The 20,184-nt window shown below is 40.3% G+C and overlaps 3 protein-coding genes across 10 annotated transcripts; 1 reads left to right on the top strand and 2 right to left on the bottom strand.

Moving 5' to 3' along the window:
- Window positions 1-1,493: 1,493 nt before the first annotated feature.
- Window positions 1,494-4,193, bottom strand: LOC140578763 (uncharacterized). The gene has a single exon (XM_072700630.1). The coding sequence runs from the start codon at window positions 4,191-4,193 to the stop codon at window positions 1,494-1,496; it is 2,700 nt and encodes an 899-aa protein (XP_072556731.1).
- Window positions 4,194-4,505: 312 nt separating this feature from the next.
- On the top strand, window positions 4,506-6,840 carry LOC140578764 (uncharacterized). 2 transcript variants are annotated; one of them, XM_072700632.1, is made up of 4 exons: window positions 4,506-4,646; window positions 4,741-4,914; window positions 5,199-5,486; window positions 5,625-6,840. In XM_072700632.1, the coding sequence occupies exons 3-4, from the start codon at window positions 5,209-5,211 to the stop codon at window positions 6,289-6,291; spliced, it is 945 nt and encodes a 314-aa protein (XP_072556733.1). In that variant the 5' UTR covers window positions 4,506-4,646; window positions 4,741-4,914; window positions 5,199-5,208; the 3' UTR covers window positions 6,292-6,840. The 2 variants fall into 2 exon arrangements, with proteins under 2 accessions (XP_072556733.1, XP_072556732.1); XM_072700631.1 differs by having other exon boundaries at window positions 4,506-4,886.
- A 2,221-nt stretch (window positions 6,841-9,061) lies between these two features.
- hikeshi (heat shock protein nuclear import factor hikeshi) lies at window positions 9,062-14,588 on the bottom strand. 7 transcript variants are annotated; one of them, XR_002837795.2, is made up of 6 exons: window positions 14,147-14,569; window positions 13,168-13,405; window positions 12,907-13,093; window positions 12,656-12,774; window positions 10,652-10,772; window positions 9,062-9,266 (listed from the first exon to the last, which is right to left on the bottom strand). XR_002837795.2 is itself a non-coding variant. In XM_023808008.2 (6 exons), exons 2-6 carry the CDS (start codon window positions 14,174-14,176, stop codon window positions 9,212-9,214), a joined length of 594 nt encoding a protein of 197 aa, XP_023663776.1. In that variant the 5' UTR covers window positions 14,177-14,236; window positions 14,468-14,588; the 3' UTR covers window positions 9,062-9,211. The 7 variants fall into 7 exon arrangements, 5 of the variants coding, with proteins under 5 accessions (XP_023663776.1, XP_023663777.1, XP_023663778.1 ...); XR_002837794.2 differs by having other exon boundaries at window positions 12,942-13,093; window positions 14,147-14,567; XM_023808008.2 differs by lacking the exon at window positions 10,652-10,772 and having other exon boundaries at window positions 12,942-13,093; window positions 14,147-14,236; window positions 14,468-14,588.
- Between the last annotated feature and the right edge of the window lie 5,596 nt (window positions 14,589-20,184).

The following is a 20,184-nucleotide window of genomic DNA, read 5'->3' as shown; positions in this document are numbered from 1 at the left end:
GAATCATGACATGGTGAAGACATAGGATATGATGCTCATTATCAGAGTTCAGGACATGCACATCTTGCAAATACTGGAAAGCTGCATAATAATTGCTTGTGACAGTGCTCCAAAGGTCACACCAAAGGCGTTCTATCCTCTGATTATGAACGCTCCTGCCAGCGATGTGACTCCCTCTGTAAAAAAAAACAGAAGGCATGTAAATTACATCTGAAATTAAATCAGTCAGACCCAAAAAAACTGTCAATTGTGTAAAGCACAAATAATGAAAAATAATGTTCATAAATCCAACGCATGAGAAAAAAAACTGTGAAATGAAACTAATCAAAACTTAAACTAGTAATTTAAACCTCTTTAACTATACTGAAATGACTACACAAAAATACCTGGTCCACGAAGTGGATGTTCCAACATAAATTGAGCAACTTCAATGTTCTCTAATCCTTTATCACTTCTGACACAGGAAGCCAATCCAAAAAAGTTAACAGCTTCAAGAAAGTTATTAAAAACTGTTGAGGCTTTGTTATTGGTGCTAGCATTTAGATACATGATTTTTCTGCTGTATCCATCAATTCCTCCATGGATTATAATCCTCCACCTATATATATATATAAATATTTTATATTAATTTTATAACTATATTACAGTTTTTCTCAAATGCTAAAACACAAAAAGCCAATCCTCTAAACCAAATGACCAGTTGTCTAAACACATTTACTAAATCTAGCCATCATTTTCCAATATCATAAACACATTTCACATGAAGACACAATTCACAAAACACAATCCTCCGTTCTCATAAATCTAAACACATTCTAAACACATTTTTCCTTGCTAAAACACAAGTTGCAAAAGAACTCTGCTCATATTCTCAAATGAAAGCTCATGCGATGCAAAATGCTTGCCACAGTCAGCAATATTTGAACACAATGAACACACCTGGCGTCATTCATTACACACAACGACTCAAAATTGAAGACACTTGTTGCTACTGCTGTGACCACATGTATAAAAGCAAGTTCAGAGTGCACAGTTTGCTGAAGATTCCAAACAAACACAATGGATGAAGGCAGAGTCAGGGGAAGAGGAATTCGAGTCAGAGGAGGGAGAAGAGCTGGCCATGGAAGAAGAGGAGCAGGCCAACGAGGAAGAGGAGGAGGCCAACAAGGGAGAGGAGAAGGTCCAGGAGGGAGAGCAAGACAACCTCGCACCATCATTACGGACGAGATGCGAGCAACAGTCATTGACCATGTCATTGTCTATGGCATGACAATGGCGGAAGCAGGACTAAGAGTCCGTCCAAACCTGAGTAGGTTCACCGTGGCCACCATTATCAGGGCATTCAGACAACACAACAGGTATTGTACTCTATTGCTGTCTTTGTCACAATAATAATAATAATAATACATTTTATTTATAAAGCGCTTTTCAAGACACTCAAAGACGCTTCACAACACAATAGAATAAAATAGCACACAATTTATAACATAAAATCAAACATTAAAAGCAATTTTAAACAGGTGAGTTTTGAGTTCTTTCTTAAAAGTAGGGAGATCAGAGCAGTCGCGGAGGGATTTGGGCAGTGAGTTCCAAAGGGTGGGGGCAGCGATGGAGAAGGCTCTGTCCCCCCAGGTTCGGAGCTTGGTCCTACAGGGCAGGGACAGGAGGTTCGAGCTGGATGAGCGTAGGGAGCGAGATGGAGTGTGGTGATGGAGCAGGTCTGTGAGGTAAGAAGGGGCCAGGTTGTGGAGTGCTTTGAATGTGATGAGAAGGATTTTGAAGTGGATGCGCTGAGGGACGGGGAGCCAGTGAAGCTTTTGGAGGACAGGGGTGATGTGTTCACGTGAGCGGGTTTGGGTAAGGAGCCGGGCAGCGGAATTCTGAATATACTGTAGTCTGTTAAGAGTTTTGGATGGTGAACCGTAGAGGATGCTATTGCAGTAATCGATTCTGGATGTGATGAATGCGTGGATGAGAGTTTCAGCGGCAGAGAAGGTGAGTGATGGGCGGAGACGGGCTATGTTTTTAAGGTGAAAGAATGTAGTCCGGGTTATGTGCTTGACGTGGGGTTCAAATGAAAGAGTGGGATCTAGGAGTACACCGAGGTTACGGATGAGTGGGGATGGAGAGAGTATGGTGTTATCAAAGTGCACAGTAGAATGTAGTGAGGATTTGGTGATGTTGTGTGGACCGATGATGATGAAGTCTGTTTTGTCGCTGTTTAGTTTGAGGAAATTATGATTCATCCAGTTTTTAATGTCTGTTAGACAGTGGGAGAGAGTGGAGTGGATGCTGGGGTTGATGGATGTTGTGGAGATGTAAAGTTGGATGTCGTCAGCGTAGCAATGAAAGCGGAGACCGTGACGACGAATGATATTGCCGAGAGGGAGGATGTAGAGAATGAAAAGGAGAGGACCAAGCACCGAACCCTGGGGAACCCCCTGCTGCACGGGGGCTATGGTAGATGAGCAATGATTAATGTGGATAAACTGTTGCCGATTTGTCAGATAGGACTGGAGCCAGAAGAGAGCAGAGCCGGTGATGTTCAGTAAATTTTTGAGGCGAGACAGGAGGATGGAGTGACTGATTGTGTCGAAGGCTGCAGTGAGGTCCAGGAGGATGAGGATGGAGAGGTGGCCAGAGTCAGAGGAGAGAAGAAGGTCATTAGTGATTTTGAGTAGAGCTGTTTCGGTGCTGTGTTTAGGACGGAATCCAGACTGGAATGGTTCATAGAGACTGTTGAAAGTAAGGTGGGTTTGGAGTTGGGCGGCAACTACACGTTCCAGGATTTTAGACAGAAAGGGGAGGTTGGATATGGGACGGAAATTAGCACAGTTGTCGGGGTCGAGGGTAGGTTTTTTGAGAATGGGGGTAATAGCAGCCAGCTTGAGAGACTGTGGAACAGAACCGGAGGAAAGGGAGGAGTTTATAATTTGGGTGATCAGTGGAGAGAGAACAGGAAGACAGGCTTTGATGAGAGGAGAGGGAATAGGGTCCAAGGAACATGTGGAAGTTTTAATGCCAGAAAACAGTTTTGTCAGGTGAGCAGGGGAAATGGGTGTGAAATGAGAGAGCTGTTGATGGGGCGGAGGAGGATCAGGTGGAACAGTGTGGGAGGAGGAAAGGTCAATTGAACTGTAAACAGAATCTATTTTGGATTGAAAAAATGATTGAAATTGATTGCATTTGTCAGTGGTGAAGGAAGATGAGGTAGTATTGTTAGGCTTTAGGAGTGTGTTTATTGTGGAAAAGAGAGCTTTAGGGTTATTGGAACCTGAGTAGATGAGGTTGGAGTAGTATTTGGACCGGGCAGAGTTTAATGTGTCTTTGTATTGCTGTATGTAATCTGTGTAAATTTGGAGATGAACAGTTAAACCAGATTTCTTGTACAGTCTCTCAAGCTGGCGCTTACGAGACTTCATTTGATGAAGTTCAGGAGTGTACCAGGGGGCAGTATAAGTGAAAGAGACGGTTTTAGTTTTGGTGGGGGCCAGTTCGTCAAGACAGTAGGAGAGGGTATTATTGTAATGAGTGACAAGTTCAGAAGGGTTATCAGACAGAGGGGAAGGGAAGGTAGGCAGTTTAGAGGAAAGAAGAACAGAAAGAGCAGTAGTGTCAATGGATTTTAGATTTCTGAAGGTTATTGTACGTTTTGCTTTATGGGCTGTGAGTGGGATTTGTATGTTAAAAGTTATGGCAAAGTGGTCAGATATGCAAAGATTATGGCTGGAGAGATTGTTGATTGTGGGACCATTGGAGCAAACCAAATCAAGAATGTGACCATGAGTATGAGTGGGGAAATTAACATATTGAGTAATGTTGAAGAATTGAAGAAGGTCCATGAATTCAGCAGCGGGTTTGGAGTTGACATTGTCAATGTGGAAATTAAAGTCACCAAGCAGAAGGATGGAAGATGATATGGCACTTAACTGAGTCAGAAAATCTGTGAGGTCTGTTAGGAATGAGGGGTCAGGTTTCGGCGAGCGGTAAATAACAGCAGTTACAAGTGGAGATGGACCGGACAGTTTGAAAGCAGTATATTCAAATGAGTGAAAGTTTGAGAGAGAGAGAGGGGTTAATTTGATGTCTTTTTTTAAAATAACAGCTGTGCCGCCGCCACGCCCTTTAGAACGGGGGTTTTCAACAAAAGTGAATCCAGGGGGTGTGGTCTGATTTAGGGAGAGATAGTCCATAGGTTTATGCCAGGTTTCAGTCAAACAGAGAAAATCCAGTTTATTGTCTGTGATGTATTCATTTAAAATGAGTTCCTTATTGCTGAGGGAGCGGGTGTTGAGGAGGGAAAAGTTCAGATGACGTGAATTTGCAGTGAGTTGTGATGCGCGAGGAACAGGGCGGAGGTTGGACCTACTCACGTATAGGTTGTTGTGATGACGCAATGCGGAAGTATCAGAGCGGTAGGACCAGATGGACGGGATGGCGTCCACAGATGAGCTGTGGTAAGAAAAAATACGTCCAGATCCCCGATGTGAAGGACGGGAGCTGCGGAGGAGTCCAAGCTGTTGGAGAGAAGCAGCGCAGTCCGGGAGGCAGCGGTTGTTGAGCTGGCGAAGGGTAGAGGCGGAGTACTGCAGCAACGGCGGCATTCTCAAACACTGCAGTGGCCCCTCAAACTCCCCGGGCTGCAGGTCAGCAGACAGCTCCTCGGGGGGGGTGGAAGCCGCTGCGTCCAGCGCTCCTTCGCTCTCCGTAAAACGGCCCTTCGTCTTCCTCACGGTCCAGGAATTTACGGAGCTGCCGACACTCCTCTGCCGTCTGCTCCTCCACAAAGCAGCCTGTGGCTCGAACCGAGCTTCCACACCTCCGCCACGGAGGACGGCAAAACAGCCGATCTCGTGAAGGCGAGAGCGAGAGCCCGCGTTTGGCAGGTACAGCTTTACAAAAGGTGTTATCCAGGTAAGTTTGTAAAGCGTTATAAAGTAATAAAACAACTCCCAATAAAACTGAATAAAACTAGGTAAAACAAATAAAACTGAATAAAACTCGGAAAACAAACAAGCCGCAGAGCTTCAAAACATACACCGGAGAGCAGCGGCAGTCAAACACGCCAGCATATCCCAGCAAGCTAAAAAGCTAAAAACTAAAATACAGTTTTACAAGCCTGTGAAAGTAGTCTATTGGTTTCAAATCAGTTGTTATTGCAAAACATGTCAATTGACAACACATGTTTCTTTCTTTAGAGTTGAAAGAATGCCACATAGAGGTGGGAGGGTTGCCATATTTACAGCGGCACAAGAAACCCTCATTGTGGATATGGTTCGTGAGAACAACCTCATCAGACTCCGGGAGATCAGAGACAAAGTCATTGCCGATAATGTCAACTTTGAGAGCATTGATGATGTCAGCTTGGCCACAATAGACCGAGTTCTCCGGCGCCAAAAGATGCGGATGAAACAGGTCTACAGTATAGGGTTCCCTTTGAGCGCAACTCTGCGCGACACAAAGACCTACGTTACGAGTATGTGCAAGTAAGTATACATCCATGTTCACAGTACAGTTAGTGGACATACTGTGTTGCTCAGTGGCCTACATTACTTCTGGACAATACTGTGCTACCTGATTGACTGTTGTTCTGAACACCTGTGCACTTTCACTTTTTCATTGAGGATATTACAGTTGGACGCGATGGCCAGACCTCATGAGTACCTCTTCCTGGATGAGGCTGGCTTCAACCTGCAGAAACGAAGGCAAAGGGGCCGTAACATCATTGGCCAAAGAGCCATCACTGAGGTTCCTGGCCAACGGGGGCGTAATATTACTCTTTGTGTGGCCATGGGTTCGGAGGGACTTGTCCACCGGCATGCTGTCCTTGGGTCTTACAACACCCAACGTCTCCTCACCTTCCTAGAGGAGCTAAAAGACATCCTCCTGGACCGCCAACAACACCATCCTGGGCCCGCACATCACATTTATGTGATCATTTGGGACAATGTCCGCTTCCACAGAACAAACCAAATCAGAGAGTGGTTCACCACCAACAGTAACCACTCTTTAAACGTCTGTCTGCCACCCTACTCCCCTTTCCTGAACCCTATAGAGGAGTTCTTCTCATCGTGGAGATGGAAGGTTTATGACAGACAACCATACACTAGAGAGAACCTCCTAAGGGCAATGGAGCTGGCCTGTGTTGACATCCCAGTGGAGGCCTTCCAAGGATGGATTCGCCATTCCAGGGCGTTTTTCCCGCGGTGCCTGGCAAGAGACAATATAGCCTGCTATGTGGATGAGGTGATGTGGCCCGATGCAGCTCAGCGACATGATGCCGCACAGTGATTATGGTGTGAATAAAGTAAATAAAAAAACTTCACACCCTGATCATGTTTTCAAGAGTACTGTTGTGTGCAATAGATTCTGTTTTTGCATTGAGTTGTGTTACAGTAGTGTACATGCAGAATTTTCTATAGATTTATACTCTTCATATGTAACTCACAAATCTAAATGCCTAATCCTCTGCAGAGATCTAAGAAGATCCGTTACTGTAAAGTTTCTAAAAATATGCATTTGCAGTTATGAAACAAAGAACCTTCTCACAAATTGAGCATTGTGTTTTCAATTGTTCTGCTGTAGTGTGTAATGATGTGTATAGTGTTTACATTTTTGAAAGCTTCGCGCTGCTCTTTTGGTGTGAAAGTTTGAGTTTTGAAGTGAGAAGGTGTGGTTGTGTTTATGTAGCTTTAGAAAAGGGTGTTGTGTTTAGACATTGGGGAACATGGAGGAAACGTTTGTGAAATGTGTTTTAGCATTTGAGAAAAACTGTAAGATGATCTGACCAAATTGAAGCAGCAATTTGATTTTCAGCAATAAACATGTTCATAATATTTATGTAAATTGTATATTACTAACTTAATTAACTTGTGATTGCCATCAATGTGCCAGAGTGCCAATGGAGATGGTACACTATAGCCTCTTCGCTTGATGGTGTTAATTGTCAGGCCCCTTAAGGAAACACCAATGGGATCGACAGCCCTCATAACTTCCCTTAGCCTCTTTTTCTGCACCTTAAATTTTGAAATAAATTAAGACATAACAAGAGAGTAATTAAAAATTCAAATTACTACAGACAGTAGTAAATGTATGTGCTGCAGTTACCTGCATACATTTTTAGACAAGCAAAAAAATATATAAAAAAACTAAAATTGTTGTTTGATTGTAGACAAATATGGTTGATGCTTAAGATTTATCTAAAACTTACCTCACTCCCATACTGCAAAGAAACCCTGACACTTTTTTGTAGCCTGAATCTGGAAACTCTGTGATCACATTTGTCACTAGTTTATGCAGGTCTTCCTCAGATATTGCACTGTAAGTGCTATGGATTGAAAGACCATATTCTTCCATTCTTCTATGGACAGTTCTTGTACTAATGCCCAACATTTCTCCTATCTGTGGAACTGTAAAGTTATAGTCCAGGAAAAACTCCAACTGATCTTTGGTGACATTAATTTTGACCTCTGGTACCTGTATGACTTGTTGTTACAACAAAACCTTTGAATACATTGTTGGGTTCACACTCCAAGAGCTGCTTTGCTCTTGACAGGTTTTCTAAAACTAAATCAGTTTCACATGTTCTTGTCTGAAAACATCTGATTAGAGTAGTTTCTATCTGTTCTATTCTATAGTAAATAAAATCACTATCGTCAAGAATTGGATTCTTAAGGTAGCGGGCTGTGTTTTTAAGAACATCTGCAATACTGTCCAAAAAATCTTGAGGAAGTCCTTGGAATCTGTAACAATGTAGAACATATTGAAATTTTGCTCCTATAGACGCCCCAGGCCAAAGAATTTCATTCCAACCCTTAACATAAATACATATCAGATGAGCAAATATACAGTAATAAAGGTGTCCAACTTTTCGGAATATCGGAATGAAAATCTGACTGGTGTGCATCCAGGAGTAGGGGTGAAAAACATGGATTTTGTGCAATAAACCAATATAAATGTTAAGTGGGGTGTTTTTAACTAATAAATTATAATCACACATATTAAAAGCCGAAAGATATCTTTATTATTAAGTATTAATATTTACAATTTAAAAATTATTTTAAAATAATCTTTTCATATAAGGCTTCTCTGTTGTCAAAAATAAATTCATTACAGATTGTGAATGATTAAGCCTTTGACCATCTTGAACTCAAATTTATACCATCGGTTTTAATATGTTATTTATGTAGACGTTGTTTAAACAGTGGTAAATTAAAATAAATGTCATTTACGTTGAAAAAAATTTAAAATCTTAAAAATTCTACCTTTGATGCTGTTCATCCGCCAATTTCCGCGAAATGCATTATGGGCTTCGGTATCCGTAACAACCCGATAAACGAATACGGATCTTCATGTCTTCATGCCGAATGCGAAAGTTCATGAAGCAAAATCACGTCTTCATGCCGAATGCGCATGTTCTGCGTGCATGTATTCATCCCGAATGAGACGCGAACGCGCATGTTCCGCCTTCAGGTCTCCATTCCGAATACAATCTTGTACCTTTCGCGTGTTTGTCTTCATGCTGCATACGCATGTTCAGCATGCATGTCTTCTTTTCGAATGAGCATCTTAATAATGGCATTAATGACCCCCCATAAATGGGTTGGAAATGCGTTCCTATCCGCCTTAGAGACCACAGACAGCATAAGGTTATTCAATGTTGAAAAGCTGAAAAAGTAATAAAATAAAAAACGTTGCATTGTGATACTTATTCCATCATCTCCGTGGCTATAAATCTGACACAATTTCACCCTTGCCTTTTTATATAGCTATCCTCTGTTGCCATTAGCAACCCCCCACAAAGGACACATTTAATTTTAAACTACTAAATAACTGAAAAAGGTTAATATGAAATATATGAAAACTGTATGTATTAAAATATCCTCCCATTTACAGAAGCATATGTCCCATGCAGGATGTCATTATCTTCAACTTTAGTGTTGGTGACAGACGGTTTTTAAGAAAGAGCAATTGAAGTCTTTCTCTCTCTCTCCATCTGTCTTACACACACACACACACACACACACACACAACCACACACAAAAGAGTCCATAGAGTTGAGCAGAATTTCGTCTCATTTTATCAAGGTTGGATGCAAAAAAAAAGAAAAAAAAATGTATATACATATACAACACCTATAAAAATGCTTTACATTTTTAATTTTATTAAAAGACAACTCAATTTAAACCCATTTTAAAACTGCTCCACAATCTCATGTCTTCCAGAAGTTCGGGTTCTGGGTCATTCTTCTCTCAAAGTTTTCATACCTGAAGCAAAAAGGTAGAGAATAAAAAGCATAGTATGTGAGAAACCCAATCAGAATAATAAGACATGGGGTCATACCCATGGTCATATGTATCCCACCTTATTTTGGGCATGTACATAAAACAATGTTTCTCAACCCAGTTCTCAGAGACCCCAAGACAGTCCATATATTTGCTCCATCACAGCTCCCAGCATATCTGTACCAATTATTCTGTGTTCTTGATTAACTGGGTGCTTGGAGACAGCAAAAATGTCAAAGTCCCCAAGTAATGGGTTGAGAAACACTCTCATAAAATATGACATTATTGTTAAGCTTGCATGTAATCGTACTATGTTAACCAATATATTATTGCACTGTATGTTAACCATATAAATTCATGAAGTACAGTATAAGCACATGGATTTAAGGGAATAGACAGAGTAAAACCCTTTGTATTACATGTGCATCATATACCCTTCAGCAGTTATATATAAAAGATATGTATTGATAAACTTGTGCTACTATTATGTTTTTAAAAAGATCAAGCAATGGGAACTGAGGTTAAAATGTATAGCAATTTAAAATCTCTGAGCTATCATGTCTATACAGAAATGAAGGTAAGCCTGTTTTATAGCTCACTGCCGATGTAAGTTAATGTGAATAACATGGGATGGTGGTATTAATATCACACATCATCCAGCCCTATAATATGCTACAGCCATTTTTCGAATTCAGTGCAAATTATCCCATGTCACGTTGGGATGTCAATCGGTGCTGGTACCAGATTTTACACCTTGTACACGGTGCTGGTACCAGATTTTACACCTTACACCAGATTTTACACCCTAAACATGGACCAGAGAACACAAAGGAGAGAGCTATCTGAAGAGCTCAGAATTAGGATTACAGATAACCATGTTAAGGGTAAAGGTTGTAAGACCATCTTCAAGCAGCTTCATGTTCCTGTGACCACAGTTGCCAATATAACCCCAGGTTCTGAGCTCTGCAGACAGCTCTCTCCTTTGCGTTCTCTGGTCTGGTCTGATCAAACCCCAAGTTGATCAGAAGGATAGTGCAGATGGTAGAAAAAGAGCCAAGGAAACCATCCAAAACCATTCAAGTTGAGCTACAAGGTCAAGGTATACCACATTCTGATCTCACCATCTGTCGCATTTTGAACAATAATGGGTTCCATGGAAAAAGACCTATTAGGGCTCCACTACTGACAGAAAAACATAAAAAATCCAAAGTGGAATTCGGCAAAATGCATTTTGACAAGCCCCAAAGTTTCTCGGAGAATGTCCTTTGGACTGAGGCGACAAAATAGAAACATTTTGGCCAGTCACATCAGCTCTATGTTTACAGAAGGAAACATGAAGCTTTAAAAGAAAAGACCACCAAACCTACTGTGAAACACAGAGGGGGCTCAGTTATGTTTTGGAGCTGCTTTGCTGCATCTGGCACGGGGAACCTTGAATCTGTGCAGGCACAATGAAGTCAAGACTACCAAGGCATCCTGGAGCCAGTTCTGTCAAAAAACGCAGCCTCAGGTCATGGGTCCTCCAACAGGATAATTACCCAAAACATACAGCTAAAAGCACTCAAGAATGGCTCAGAAAAAAATCATTTTACTATTCTTAAATGGCCCTCCATGAGCCCAAATCTTAATCCTACTGAACATCTAGGAAAAGATCTGAAAAATGCAGTGCGGAGACGCCACCCTTCAAACCAGAGACATAGTACAGAGATCGCTTTCTGGCAGTGATTGCTGGAAAAGCAAAGTCAGATTTGTGTTAAATATGGAATAAACAATAAGGGATGCCAATAAACCTTTGTTGGCTTCAAGTTATTTCAGAGATGGTTGTATTTTTTGTGGATGGGGGATCCAAGAGTGAGCAAAGCCAGGCGATGACAATGGCAAAGTGCCAAAGAAGGGAAGGCCACATGACTGGTCCATGAAGTACTAGAAAGTATTGGATAAGGATATGCATAAAAAAATAAACAAACTGACTGTTTGGGGCACACTTGCAGGATGCCCAACCTTGATTGTACCTCCATGGATGCATTAACCCTCTGGAGTCAGCAATCCTGCCAGCGGGATCTGACAGAAATTTCGCCAAACCGTTTAAATAACTCTGCGAGTTTTTGTCATATACACATTTAAAAAACACCCTCAGAAACCTTGGACGGTCTACTTTTCAAATATATATAGGTAGAAACTAAATATATTTGTACAGCTTCGTGATACGAATAGAAAGAACAAGAGTGCTCTGATCGCCCACCCACTTGCAAATCGCGCTATTCGCATGATAACAACATGATAATCCGACAGTTAGTACTGGGGAAAGAAATATGTGAATACGCCCATTGTGATTGAAATAAACAAGAGCACATGTATGGGTAGTGTTTACACTGATCGGCTACAATATAGCACACGAATACATCTCTGCCGCTGAAGCCTTGCGCCAGTGTTGCCACTTTCAGCAGCGAATCTAATACCTGTGTTCATGGCTCAGTGGGCTAATAAACTGCGAAATCTACCAATAAACTGCGAAAAGGATTTTTTTTTTGCTACTTTTCTTGCGTTTCAAACTACCTTTACAAAGTGATGGGTGTGGGGTGCAGTGACATTCCAGACTGATGCCATTGACAGTATGCAAACAACTACAGGTGTGGGGACACCTATCTAATCAATATTCATTGTGCAGGCCACTGACTTTGAGAAAAAGAGTGTCACTCTAAAGTTCTAACACATTAGTAATCAAACCACATAAAATATCAGAATGTCTCTTTCACCTATGTGTAGCTAACCCCTGTGTCTATAAGCTTCAGAGCTCAAAAGTCTTGGCTAGAAATGTCTATAATGCAATTTTTTACAATTTCTCAGCATGTCTGAAAATAGGTTTTTGAAAAGCATATGTTTAAAGTTGATTTTAACAAAAATAGAATAATAACATTGTAAGTGGTCTCAGATTATTGGTGCTGAGTTTGTGCTAAATAAAAGCAAATGTAACACTTTGGGATAAATGTTTTTTAGATAGGTGAAATATTTTAAAATATTAAAATACCCTGAAAGTGGCTGAGAGGCCTCAGACTCCCAAGGGTTAAAGACTGATGCTGCAGGATTACGCATGCAGCTCCTAACTCTTGATTGGCACAGGAGGGAAAACCATGACACTACTAAACCAAACCCCACCTTTCAATCTCAGAATGCCTGACCTACTCAAACACAAATCAACACAATATAGATAGGACTGCTGGGAAATGTTGCAGACAAAAAAATAGAAATACAACACACCTAGTGTCATTAAATTTGTATTATTCATTTCACTTCCCTTGTAATTATTCTGGCTCTAACACGAGGCACTTTAGAGGGAAGCCACATAAGACATTTGGTATCAATGGTCCTACCATCGACGGAGGGAGCTGGCAGGGATGAACATCTCTGAAGGGTTGGGGGTCATTTGAGCTTGAGACACAGCAAAGGAAGAGGAGAAGTTGTAGAGGCTCTGCAGCATCTTCTGCGTGAACTGCGTGGGAAAAAAAAGTTTTATTTGTCAAATGTCCACTGAGCTTGGCCTATATATATATGAGATCCAATGCTACCAACAAGAAATGATAACCTACATAACTTGTAATGTGAGATAGTGAGGGAGCCATACTTAATGTGCATGTGCTTGTGTGGTGGTGCTTGAACCTGTGTGAAGGAATCCACAGTAGAGACACTGGCGCTGGATACAGGAGTCTGTTGAGCCAGCTGCTCGAGGGATTCAATAGACACACCCACTTGGGCCACTGAGGGCATGTGGGATGCAGACATCATTCCAAAGGGATGTTCTCCGCCCACACCTGAGCAGCACAAGACAGGTGAAGCAAGCATAAATCAGTGTAATATAAGCCGTACTTGGACTTGCCACACTCACCTGCCTTCAAGCCTGAAATCTTGAAGATGGCACTGGGCTTGTCATTGGTGATGAACCCAAGCAACTGCCACACTGGGCTGGTATTGGGGTCCGGGAAGGAGAAGTAAACTGCCCCACCTGTGCCCGTGGGGAAGGGCATCGTGCCCAGCATGAAGACTACCACATGGTTGACATTCTCACAGTCTGGAAGGCTGAAGACAAACTTGTCACTGGCCACCTGCTGTGGATCTGTCTGGACCTGAAACAAGCACTGGACTGACGACTGCTGCAGTTTCACATCTGCAATAAAGATGACTGGGAAAACATGCTTATATCTAATATTAACACCCTGATGGCAATCCTGAGGACAGGTAAAGAGCTACCCAAAATTTAAGTTCTCACTATTTCAAGTATTTAAAAAAATACTAATACTAATACATTTATCACTACTAATCTTAAATGATCATTTTAACACAGACATTAAATTCCATAGTAGAATTTATAAATGTTCCCAGATTCAATTTAAACTAGATATAAAATATAATTAAAGCGTCTTCCAAGATACAGCTAAATATAAATAACGCAAACTGCTAAATCAACTTAGGGTGAGGGTAAAATGCGGACTGATTACAAACAATGGATTTTATGTTTATAAACAGACGTGTCGCAAATGACGCACGCCGCGTAGACAGATCACGTGGCATAGAAAGAAAACCATACGACGTTACCTAATCACGGGGTGCGTTCGAGGTGTGTCTGCAGCTGACGTGACGTGGACCGCATTGCTGATCTCCTCGAAGGCTCTTTTGTTTACGTCCGGCGGAATCCGCATTTTACTCTCACCCATCAACTTATACAAACACTATTGAAACTCAACACAAGGCAACTGGTACGAGGTATACAACGGTCATATATCAGCGAAGCAACATAGACATTTTAAGCCGAGCTTTTTAAATCGTCATCTAAATATTGCAAATATATGTAATATTATTTTACTCACCAATCTACCGGCCACTATACATCCAAACATTCTGGAAAACTATTGCTGGATTTTCATAAAGAACAGCAGTCCATCCAAGGAATTAACTTTCTGCATTTCAGGCGTATAGTTATTTCCAGAATAGCAATGGCAATGACAACTTTATTTATAACGCATTTTTATACAACGAAGTTGACCAATGTGCTACAAGTGTATCAGAATAAGAATAAATGCCAAAAAATAAACTTAAAATCACATCTAAAGTACATTAAATTTAAAATAAATAAAACAGACTAAAATAATAAAATAAAGTATTGTTTTGTCAATCGTGCTTATACTCACAAACATTGAATGGAAAGCTGTCCTTCACTACAACGAAAAAGCGGTGCTTAGAAAGTTCGAGAGATCTCCAGACACAGAGACACTAGAAACAGGATGTGTAGGCGTAACCTACCCATAACCCCGGAAACAAAATAAAAGGCTATCCCTGATTGGTTGACGTTAGATACTTTTCCCTGTCTTTGTCTTAATAAATGTACGAAGATCACAAACCACTGCAAAATTCAACTTTACAAATAAACATTTACGAGGGATTAACAAAGAAGATAAATAATTAACATGACAAAACAAAAAACATGTAAATTATCGAGGGAGTTTTCAAAAATGTCACCTCAAAACAAGGTAAAATTTGGCTTGGAAGTTGTCACTCTGGCTTTGTGAATATGAAACTTGCCCTAAAGATAAAGCAATTTGACTGCATTGTCAACAGGTATACCACTAGTGTCACAAGAGAAACAAGACAATTTACTCCGACATATCAACAACAATTTAACGCAAAACTCTCGCGAAAATCTCGCAAAATATTACCAGGAGAAAAAAAAGAAAGATAAACATTTGCGAGATGTCTCAAAACATTAATAACTGTGCTGTGTCCTTTTGAAATACAAAAGATGGACTAATATAAGTATAAACGTAAACGATACAGACATGTCCAGTTAAGTGTGCTTTAAGCATTAAATTTTGGGGTACCATGTACAATAAACAAATCTCAGAAGGCCTAAAAAGTGGCAATGTGTAACCTGTTTTGGAAGCAGCAGATTTAATTTTCTGTACATATTTAAAGTATTTCTCTTTCACACATCTCTGACATGCCCCAAATTAGGGAAAGTTGCTGTTCGGCCGGATATTTTTAATTTAGTACGGATTCAAATGATTGAACTTCTAAAAACAACCTGAGATCACTATATATGCATTATTTTTAAATGCAATGTGACCTACAACTTTTTATATTTAATACATATATATATATATATACACTCACCTAAAGGATTATTAGGAACACCATACTAATACGGTGTTTGACCCCCTTTCGCCTTCAGAACTGCCTTAATTCTACGTGGCATTGATTCAACAAGGTGCTGAAAGCATTCTTTAGAAATGTTGGCCCATATTGATAGGATAGCATCTTGCAGTTGATGGAAATTTGTGGGATGCACATCCAGGGCACGAAGCTCCTGTTCCACCACATCCCAAAGATGCTCTATTGGGTTGAGATCTGGTGACTATGGGGGCCATTGTAATACAGTGAACTCATTGTCATGTTCAAGAAACCAATTTGAAATGATTCGAGCTTTGTGACATGGTGCATTATCCTGCTGGAAGTAGCCATCAGAGGATGGGTACATGGTGGTCATAAAGGGATGGACATGGTCAGAAACAATGCTCAGGTAGGCCGTGGCATTTAAACGATGCCCAATTGGCATTAAGGGGCCTAAAGTGTACCAAGAAAACATCCCCCACACCATTACACCACCACCACCAGCCTGCACAGTGGTAACAAGGCATGATGGATCCATGTTCTCATTCTGTTTACGGCAAATTCTGACTCTACCATTTGAATGTCTCAACAGAAATCGAGACTCATCAGACCAGGCAACATTTTTCCAGTCTTCAACTGTCCAATTTTGCTGAGCTCGTGCAAATTGTAGGCTCTTTTTCCTATTTGTAGTGGAGATGAGTGGTACCTGGTGGGGTCTTCTGCTGTTGTAGCCCATCCGCCTCAAGGTTGTGCATGTTGTGGCTTCACAAATGCTTTGCTGCATACCTCGGTTGGAACGAGTGGTTATTTCAGTCAAAGTTTCTCTTCTATCAGCTTGAATCAGTCGGCCCATTCTCCTCTGACCTCTAGCATCAACAAGGCATTTTCGCGCACAGGACTGCCGCATACTGGATGTTTTTCCCTTTGCACACCATTCTTTGTAAACCCTAGAAATGGTTGTGCGTGAAAATGCCAGTAACTGAGCAGATTGTGAAATACTCAGACCGGCCCGTCTGGCACCAAGAACCATGCCACACTCAAAATTGCTTAAATCACCTTTCTTTCCCATTCTGACATTCAGTTTGGAGTTCAGGAGATTGTCTTGACCAGGACCACACCCCTAAATGCATTGAAGCAACTGCCATGTGATTGGTTGATTAGATAATTGCATTAATGAGAAATTGAACAGGTGTTCCTAATAATCCTTTAGGTGAGTGTATATCCATTCTGTTTTTACGCTGAAATATAGCCTGATGTTTCCAAGCACCCTGGGATCTGTAAACAAGAAAAACCAATGTGACTCAGATGGCACCCACACACAACGAACAGCCAGCGGATTATATAAATAATATAATAATATTATTATATTATATATTTGGCGATAATTTAATAATGTAATAATATATTATTTAGTATAATTATATAATATAATATTATTTTTATAGTTCACTAGCTGCTGTGTAACTTTTCCTGAATACATCTTCCTTGAACACTAAGAACAATTTCTAAGCAGTTTTTTACAACAGTTTTCAAATAATTTTGACATTATAAAAATACAAAACTATGGCACCCATTTCATGTAATTTTCCTATCGAAATAATGTACAAATAAAATTGTATAGTGTTTCATTATAATGACTGCCTGGCTAAATATTCCTTCCTGTTTACTTACATGTATAGCAAAGCACAAAATATACTGAAATCAGTGTTTGTACCTCGGTGAGGGTCGAGTGATCAAATTCATTATCAATCTTTATTCACAAGCTAAACTGCAAATTCACTATACAGTATTGACAAAACTATATATTGGGACACCTGGCCATTATACTCACAGAAACCTTTATGACATCCCACTATAAATCCATAGGCATTGATTGATTTGTTGGTCCCCCCCTTTGCAGCTATAGCAGTTGCTAGTTGCTACCCTTCTGGGAAGGCTTTCCACAAGATTTTGGAGTGTGTCTGGGGGAATTTTTTTTCCCATTCATCTAGAAGAGCATTTGTGAGATCAGGACATATGAAGGTCTGGCTCACAATCTGTATTCTAGTTCTTTCCAAAGGTGTTCCATGGGATTGAGGTTAGAGCTCTGTACAAGCCAGTCAAATTCTTAACTGAACCATGTCTTTATGGACCTTGCTTTGTGCACTAGGACATGGTCATGCTGGAACAGAAAAGGGCCTTCTCCAAAATGTTCCTACAAAGGTGGAAGCATAGAATTGTCCAAAATGTCTTGGTGTGCTGAAGCATTAAGAGGTCCCTTCATTAGAACTAAGGGGCCTAGCCCAACCCCTGAAAAACAACCCTATTCCATTATCCCTCCTCCACCAAACTTTAGGTAATGTTTTCCTGGCATCTGCCAAACCCAGACTTGATCATCAGACTACCAGACAGAGAACATGTTTCCACTGCTCCAGAGCCCAGTAGTGGTGTGCTTTGCACTACTCCATCTGACGCTTGGCATTGGGCTTTGTGGTGTGAGGCTTACATGCAGCTGCTAAGCCATGGAGGCCCATTCCAACCTGTGCACAGTTTCTGTGCTGAGGTTAATCCCAGAGTAAGTTTGGAACTGTGCAGTTATTGAGTTGTCAGAGTGTTGGAGACACTCTGACAACTCTCAGTGACCTCTCTATTACTTTACAAGGTCTGCCACTTCCTGGCTGTGTCTTTTCTTCCTAAACACCTCCACTTTGCAATAATACCACTTTACCACGGACCATGGAATATCTAGCATTGAAGAAATTTAATAAACTGACAAATCGCAAAGATGGTATCCTATGACAGCATAACGCTTGAATTCACTGAGCTCTTCAGAACAACCCATTCTTTCACAGGTTTGTAAACCTCACTGCATGGTTAGGTGCTTGGTTTTATACATCTGGGGCAATGGGTCTGAATGAAACATCTGAATTCAATGATTAACCCGTTGAACCCTATCCATTTTTTTAGCATTTTCTACCCCTTTGATTCTAGACTTATTACATAATATGTACATGAGTTAGCCACAAGTGCTTTATGTTTTTATTTTCAGGACATTCTGGGCTACTCAGATGTGTCACAATTTGATACTTACATGCTGACAGTCTTGATATCAAGAGCAGGCGGAAATTAATATCTTTGATTTTAGCCCATGGTCATATTCCTACTGTTAGCAGCTGTTAACCCCATTCTTAAAAAACCTGCCTTCGAGGTGTGTCCCAGTACTTTTGTCCATATAGTGTACTTCACAAAAACTACCACTAGATTATGCTCCATTCACACCTTGCAGTTTAGGGACAAAGACTGGGAGTTGGGGTAATAACAGTAAAAAAAAGAGGTCAATATGAGTAAAGTTCTGAAGTTTTTACTTTGCTTCAGTCATATTCTCAGTAATTCTGACACATGGAGATTAAATAATGGGGGAAAGCACATTTTTGTTCAAGCAAAGTTTACAGTTTCAAGACATAAAAAGCGCAACCTTTATTTACAGGTTGCTAGCAAATAAATTATCATGAAACATTATTTTGTAAGCCTTTTTGTCATAAATTTGTTAGTAAATTGTTGCAGATGAAAAGTACCTGACAAACCTTGGGAACAGCCTCCGCACTGAATTATATGACCCCAGCTGTAAATACAATGTTCAGGTCACTAGTGAAGCAAGGTGAGAACACAATGGTTTAATATATAAATATAAAAAAATAAAAAACACCTAACAAATTTTAGTTACCGTCCTGGTGTTCATTCTTCAGAGTGATATATAGTTATACACTTTATACACTTTACACCATTTTATTTAGTCATTTTAGAAGAAGAAGAAGAATGCCTTTATTGTCACTGTACCTTAAACCAGCTAATGATAGATCTCTACTGACATCGGATCAAGTAAAATGTTAACTAGCAATGGCACATGAGGTGCATTGATGCTTCTGTTGTCTGATCACCAGAGGGTAGATATTTCAATCGACAACTCAGGCATTTAAGTGAGATATAAACTGAAATACATGAAAAAGATACGCGATCGACAATGCCCTCGTCCCCAGAGTGTTAATAATAGTGGATTATTTTATTACTGTTAACTCTGCATAGGCACTGCATCATAAGAACATAAGAACATAAGAACTATACAAACGGGAGGAGGCCATTCGGCCCATCGTATTTATATGGTCACAATTTTTCATTTTTTATTCCATCTACCAATAAACTGTGAAAAGGCTTTTATTGTTGCTACTTTTCTAATAAACTGCGAAATCTACCAATAAACTGCGAAAAGGATTTTTTTTTTGCTACTTTTCTTGCGTTTCAAACTACCTTTCCAAAGTGATGGGTGTGGGGTGCTGTGACATTCCAGACTGATGGGCTATTGATAGTATGCAAACTACTACAGGTGTGGGGACACCTATCTCATCTATATTCATTGTGCAGGCCACTGACTTTGAGAAAAAGAGTGTCACTCTAAAGTTCTAACACTTTATTAATCAAACCACATAAAATTTCAGAATGTCTCTTTCACCTATGTGTAGCTAACCCCTGTGTCTATAAGCTTATGAGTTCAAAAGTCTTGGCTATAATGTGATTTTTTACAATTTCTCAGCATGTCTGAAAATAGTATTTTGAAAAGCATATGTTTAAAGTTAATTTTAACAAAAAATAGAATAATGACATTCTAAGTGGTCTCAGATTATTGGTGCTGAGTTTGTGCTGAATAAAAGCAAATGTAACACTTTGGGATAAATGTTTTTTAGATAGGTGAAATATTTTAAAATGT

The sequence above is a fragment of the Paramormyrops kingsleyae genome, chromosome 16 (genome assembly GCF_048594095.1).
Source record: "Paramormyrops kingsleyae isolate MSU_618 chromosome 16, PKINGS_0.4, whole genome shotgun sequence".
Classification (NCBI taxonomy): domain Eukaryota; kingdom Metazoa; phylum Chordata; class Actinopteri; order Osteoglossiformes; family Mormyridae; genus Paramormyrops; species Paramormyrops kingsleyae.
The sequence above is the reverse complement of the archived record's forward strand: the minus strand, read 5'-3'. Positions and strand labels throughout refer to the sequence as shown.